General features: G+C 34.9%; 1 protein-coding gene across 8 annotated transcripts; it reads left to right on the top strand.

Moving 5' to 3' along the window:
• The first annotated feature begins 445 nt into the window (after positions 1–445).
• Positions 446–5,101, top strand: LOC107007308. 8 transcript variants are annotated; one of them, XR_003575586.1, is made up of 4 exons: positions 446–628; positions 2,041–2,281; positions 3,585–4,669; positions 4,780–5,101. XR_003575586.1 is itself a non-coding variant. In XM_015205879.2 (2 exons), the coding sequence occupies exon 2, from the start codon at positions 3,610–3,612 to the stop codon at positions 4,612–4,614; it is 1,005 nt and encodes a 334-aa protein (XP_015061365.1). In that variant the 5' UTR covers positions 446–628; positions 3,585–3,609; the 3' UTR covers positions 4,615–4,722. The 8 variants fall into 8 exon arrangements, 1 of the variants encoding a protein (XP_015061365.1); XR_003575587.1 differs by having other exon boundaries at positions 2,028–2,281; positions 3,601–4,669; XR_003575584.1 differs by having other exon boundaries at positions 2,028–2,281.
• Positions 5,102–6,792: the final 1,691 nt, after the last annotated feature.

Below are 6,792 nucleotides of genomic sequence, written 5' to 3'. Positions count from 1 at the left end.
TACTTGCCAGAACGTCAGAACAAGAAACAAAACAGCGCCGACTTATTATTAAAGATATTACGAGATAATTGAGATTTCTTCATTTAAATTAAAGTTCGTATTCAAATGTTTGAAAACGAAAAATATTATTTAGATATTTGTTTACAAAAAATTAATTTCGTAATGCACAAATTTAAATATAATTTAACCTTAAAATATAAATTTAAAAAAATGAATGGAAGATCGAAAAAAGCAAAAAAAATAAATACTAAACTCTCTATATACATAGTCGTCTTTATTAGAAATCGTTCGATATAAGACTTATCGATAGGAATTTAAATTTAATGAAACTTCAATACAAATACTAAACTCGAAATTTTCATTTGAGCAATATTACTCCGCCACGTCAGAATCCACCTCAACAAGTCCCTCATTTTTGTTATAAATACTCGTTTACCCACTATAAATTTCGAGTCTTTTCATTCTCATCGAAGAGTCAAGATAGCAGCTTGGCAACTCAGCTGCAGCCCTTTTCAGAGTTGTTCAAAAGCACTAGGGTTTCAGAAAAATTCAATCTTCAGAGTACTGAATCAGCACAAAGGAAGATTTTACGATAAGGGTTGTTCAGATCGGTGTTTCAAAACATCTGGTAACTCGTTTTATGGAAGATTGATATAGTTTTTGTTTATCAGCAAGTTGTGTTATTTGATCTGTTCATTTTGCTTATTTTTCGCCTTTGATTGTGTTTTGGTTGTTTAAAAAGTGATTTTTTATGTGGGTTTTGGTTGTTTGAGTGTTTTTTCGTGAAATTTGATTTGGGTTTGGTGTTTGAGGTCAAAATTAGGCGTTTTGGTATTGGGAAATTGGGGAATTTAGGAACTGGAAGTGTTTGATTTTAGATGTGGGTGTTGGTTGTTCTAGTGTTTTTTCATAAAAATTGATTTTTGTTTTTTGTTTGAGGTCAAAGTTAGGCTTGTTTAATCGGAGAACTGGATAAGTGATTGATTTTAGAGGTGGTTTCAGTCGTTTTATTCCCAATTTGATTTGAGTTGGGTTTGGCATCGAAATTAGGCATTTTGAATCGGAAAACACAGTAGAAGTGTTTGATTTTGGATGTAGGTTTTGGTTTGTTATTCACAAAATTTGATTTGGGTTGTATTTGGCATCAAAATTAGGCCTTTTTAATCGGTGAACCATAGAAATGTTCGATTTTAGATGTGGGTTTCAGTTGGTTTAGTTTGAAATTTTTTATTTGAGTAGTGTTTGACGTCAAAATTAGGCCTTTTTAACCAGAGAACTAGGTTTTGTTTATTTTAAGGAGTTAATTGGATTTGTGATTTGTTAAATTGGATGTTTGTTTGAGTTTATTCATTAAATTAGAACTGGGTTTGGTGTCTGAAGTCTAATCAGGCCTTGTTTAATTGGATATTGATTGAGTTCATGATTTGTGCCAATATTTGTTGAGGATTTTTATGGCTGTTTTTAGTGTTTGTTTCTATTGAGATTGGGTTGCATGTTATAGTTGAAGTAGGTTCCAGAAGAAGTGTTTGAGCTAATGTTTCAAGCTGAAATCTATTGAGAAATCATGAGCTTGTTGGACTTGGGAAGTGAGAAGTGCTAATAGATTGTTGATTATGTTCCTTTTTATCTGATATTTACTTATAGGATCTGGTATTAAGTTGATGAAGGGCCACATGATATTATTGAAACACTTAAAGATAAGAACTACATGTTTACTTTATTTTTAATAATTGCTTATGATCTGTGAATGCTGGTTGGTATGGGGTGGAAATCTTGTTGATCAAGTTCGTGTTCACGTTATCATCTGTACTGTTGGTGTATTAGCGAGTTGGTACAGGAGAGTGACTGAGAACTGTCATTTGGCAACTTTAGGTTGTATTTGACAAAAGTAACATGACAAGTTTTGAACTTTTTATTAGGATGTTTTGAGTTAGAAGAAATGAACTTCTGGAGTTAAATTAATACATACATTTTTTTGCAAATGAATTAGTATTAGTATGAAAAAAGGTTTAATTTAGAATTTTCAGTTGGGTCTTGCAGCCTCAATATGTTGTAGAGCTCTGGGTTTGCTTATGGTGAGTCACATGTGAGGATGGATGCTCCTTTTGGTTTGGACTGATGCTTGTGAGAAGTGCTTTCCATCAGGCTCCAAGTGACCCGGGCTTATTATGCCAAAGATTTGGGTGGAAAAGTGAAGTTCTGTTTTAGTTGCATGGATGAGAGGACTTGATATCTACTGAAGATGCTTCATATACTAACATGATGTGAAAATTTTGTCAGGGTATGTGGATGATCACCCTAATTAATCCTATTCATTACTTGAAGTGAATATGTATCTATTGGGTGTTACAAACCCTGAATGAGTATGGTAGTTGAAGTACCAACCAGTTTATTTGGATTAGGTGCAACTTGGTTTTCATGGATTTGGACAGATTCAGGAGGAGATAGATTTATTTGGCTAATAAAGCCTTTTCATCTTGACACGGCTTCTGTTGTTCTTTTTGTTTTCCATGTTTTGCTAACTTAAAAGAGTTAGATATTTGATTACTGTTGCGATGCACACAATGATGATATCGAGATATTCATGTAGTGTTAAAGATATGCAGTGTGTGATTTCTGTGTATTCATCATGGGAACTGTTGTCAGTTCACTTCCTTTATTGAATTTTTCACTAATTACTTTATGGGTGTATATGATTGAACAAAGATTTTAATAGGAATAGGAATGATCACTTCAGATAGAGGATGCAAGTAGCTCATATAGAGGATAAATGAGAGAGAATTGTTTAGTATGGTTTGTTTAGATCCTATGCTGACAAGATGTGCACTGGTTCATGTGTATAACACTGCGATGATTGGGGATGTCCTAGAAAGAAACGTGGCAGATTGAAAGACGCATGATATCTGAATGCTGACTTGGCTAAGAATGGGACATGATGTAAGAAAATACTAGACACTGCATACTAGTTGTGTCTTAGGCTTAGTTGCTGTTGTACTTGCATCAGATTTGGTGCCTTCTAGTTGCCTGAACGAAGTTTTTTCTTGTGCTTCTGGTTGTAGATCGTCTCTCAGTGTTGGTGTAACAATCTTGAAAAAAGAATATTTACTAAGTAGTGAGGTGAAATGGACCCGATTAAAGAGGACCTTAAATATAGTGTTCACTAGTTCCTTCTGATTTTGGATTCATGCTTAGATGATTGTTGAATGTTATATCTTTTTAGGTGTTTTTGTTAAAGTTGGTGGTTATACTCTTCTAGCCTTTTACGGCAAGTTTTGTTTCTGACATAGTTTCTGTTTTTGTCATACATTAGTTGTTCAGCCTTTTATCTGAACTGACGTCATTAATTCCTGATTATTCGTGATGCATGCTAAACTGATCAGATTAATACAATGTTACTGAATAAGCATTTTAACCATTTGGCTGAGACATGTGATATTGATTCCTGTTTGCCTTTCTATTTAAATTCTTTTTTAGACTTGACATAGTTTGTGTACACATGTTAATTTATATATTGGTCTTTTGGTGAAGGTTCTGCATGGATTTGTATTTCAGCACTGCTTACATAATTTTTTGTCATGTGACAGTTCTATTTTCTTATAGAAACTAAACATGCCTAAGGAGAGAAGAGATAGGTCTGTTTCTTTTGATAGGAGCAGAGCTTCTCCTTACTGTTGTAGCTCGAGTCACTCAAGGCCATCATTGTCCAAAAACCCTTTGGAAAATGATGAAAATGTGAAGGACTGGGAAGATGCTCGATGCCCAGTGTGTATGGAACATCCTCATAATGCTATTCTCCTTCTGTGTGCCTCTCATGAGAAGGGCTGTCGTCCTTTTATGTGTGACACAAGTTATAGGCATTCAAATTGTTTTGATCAGTTCAAAAAGTCATTTGAAGAAGCTTCAGCATCAACAACTCAGCAAGTGGAGATTCCAGCTTCAGCTTCTATTACGGAATCTACTGTAACATTATCAGAAGCTCTGTCTGAACTTCCAGGTGAAAGGACTGAAGGTGGTTCTATATCCCTAGATGCCTTGTCTTGCGAGAACCATGAAATAAAGAAGATGCTATGCCCTCTCTGCCGTGGCCAGATAAATGATTGGATTGTTGTAGACTCTGCCCGCCGTCACATGAATGCCAAATTAAGAAGCTGCTCTAGCGAGACATGTGAGTTCAGTGGCACATATACAGATTTGCGTAAGCATGCTAGGCAGGAGCATCCTCTTGTACGTCCTACAGAAGCTGACCCAGAGAGGCAGCGCAGTTGGAGGAGGCTCGAACGACAGAGAGATTTAGGAGATCTGCTCAGTACATTGCAGTCATCTGTTTCAGAAGAGGGTAGTGAAAGCACCAGTTTAACTTTCGATGAGGGTGGTCTGCTCACTGTTTTTCTCTTTGTTCGGATTCTCCAGCCTAGGAGTAATTCTCGGAGTAGTAGCTGGTCAGGTTCCTCAAGAACCCGGGCTCAGGCAACTGGGAGGAGACGTCCTTCAAGAAGACTTTGGGGTGAAACCTATGAAGGGGAAATTGATACTAGGGATGACGAGAATGACGACTCTGATGGAGGATCAGGTCCCCGGAGACGCCTGCGTCGACAACCAACCCCAGAAAATTAGTTCTGGCTGCAAACATGTGTTTGCTTGCTATTCCTTTTGAATGTTACCGCTGTAGGTACTTGTAGCATATACTACTACAGTCATAATTCATTTCTCTTCTTTGTTATACCTTTTTGTCTGGGAAATTTCAACAACCTGAGAGTGGTTTTCTGTGATCACTTTCAGGTGGAGGGAACCTCGTGGTCCAAAATATGTCGTGCTGAAGCTGGGGAATCGATTCTTGGATACAAGATTCGGATGGAGTGGAAATGGAGAATTGCTTTTGGTTAGTAGTATAACTTGTATACATGTCCTTTCTTGATGAAATCTCATCTCAGCCTGTGTGCTATGCAAATGCTTTATATCTACTTGAATTGATAAAGTTGGAAAGCAATTTGCTAGTTTTGCTTCTTGTCTTATGAATAAACCCCATTACTGCAAGCAAAATATTATTCAACTTTGGCTACTACAGCATGAAAGGAATATTCACTTTGTTTTTAGCTGTTCATATCCCGTCTCTTCGAATATGTGTCCCAGGTTATCTATATGTACAACTGTGCAGGTTTTTGCGCGAGTTATGTGCATGGTGTAATTCGTGAAAATCATATGTAGCAAACTATTGTGTTATGTCATTGATGAGTTTTATGATAAACTCATTAGGTACTGAATTTACGAGGAGACCAGTAAGACTCTTTTAGAAGATCCCACTGTTATAGAGTTCGAAAGAAATGTTTTGGAGCAACGGTAAGTTGTTATTATACTATCTCGTAAGTGATCTGATTGTGTAAATATTATACACACGATGCTCATTAGGTTTATGTATCCCCTCATCAACAAATAGGGCTGGTGAAGTTGTGAACTAAGCTTAGATTGGGTCAATGTGTGACTCTTTGCTTAGAAAGCCCATATCTCATTCTTTTCCTCTATAACTAAACTAGCCAATAGTCAATGTTACACAAGTAGTCTTAAACCACCTCTCTCTCCCACACGCACACGCGTATGTATAATTGCACGATTTGTACTTCAAATGAGTTGGTTTTTAATTTTTTTGTGCGGTAGCAATCAAACTCGGGACATCGTGGCCATTGGGGCATTAGTTCTTTAAAAATTGAAGTCATGTCTAGCCATAACTTATGCCTTATGGGATGTTATAATACGAAATCATAAACTTTTATGTTGCTACGTGAATCTTTGATTAGTTGAATCTCTAAATTTTAAATATAATACAAGAGGATGAGAAATCTATACAAGAAGAGACATTGTAGTTTAAAATTTCAAATAACATCAATGTGTGTATGAAATCTAAATTCATTATCACGAAAGTGTATTGCATGAAGTTATATTTCATATTCCTTCACTTCAAATTTTGAATTATATGTCTTTGTTATCTCGAACTTTGAGCTCGTTTATGTTACCGGTTAAAAAAGGGGGGAATGGTAGGGTTAATCGAAAATAATCTATACCCCATAAATGTCGAGATAAGGCTATGTATATTTTACCGTTCTAGAACTTACTTGTCGTATTAGACTACGTTTGCGTTGGCTACTATACAATAAGTATGTTATGGAATCATAATAAAATTTCCTTTTTTTTTTCCCAAATGATCAAGAAAAAGAAGAAATAATTAATATTTTCAAGATAAATATATTACTAAATATTGTTTTTATGAAACTCAAAAATCTGATATAATCCTAAAAAATGAACTGTATATGAATAGCTTCAATAAGATCTCATTCTTGAACATTTTTTTTCTAATAATTATCACAAGAGACCTACTTTATGGTCAACTTAATATTACAACATTATTTAATAAAAGAATATAGTTTTTTTCTCCTTAAAACATATATTCTGTCGTCCTCAATAACACATAAAACTAATTAAAGTTCCACATTTTCAGCATAAATGGAAAGATTTAAAATTCATAAAAATTAAAACTTTATGATTTGTAAAATTGTACCACGTGCAGACCATTAGGAAATATAAACTATATATTATAAAAAAAAAATTAGGATTTTTATACTAAGTGACAAAATAGGACAAATTAATGTTTCTAGACCCCATTAATTAATTAATTTGTAGCTGCCCATAATATTATGTCCCCAGACAAAGGCTAAAATGTTTTGCAGAAAGAAAGACACAAGCAATTTCCTAAGTATATACCTCCATGTCCCCTTTTTAAGTGTTTTAATTTCCACTTAC

Source organism: Solanum pennellii, chromosome 12, assembly GCF_001406875.1.
Source record: "Solanum pennellii chromosome 12, SPENNV200".
In the NCBI taxonomy this organism is placed as follows: domain Eukaryota; kingdom Viridiplantae; phylum Streptophyta; class Magnoliopsida; order Solanales; family Solanaceae; genus Solanum; species Solanum pennellii.
The sequence above is the reverse complement of the archived record's forward strand: the minus strand, read 5'-3'. Positions and strand labels throughout refer to the sequence as shown.

Bases quoted from the DNA above. Each gene is read 5' to 3' on its own strand.
- LOC107007308 (XM_015205879.2), top strand. From the start codon at position 3,610: ATGCCTAAGGAGAGAAGAGATAGGTCTGTTTCTTTTGATAGGAGCAGA.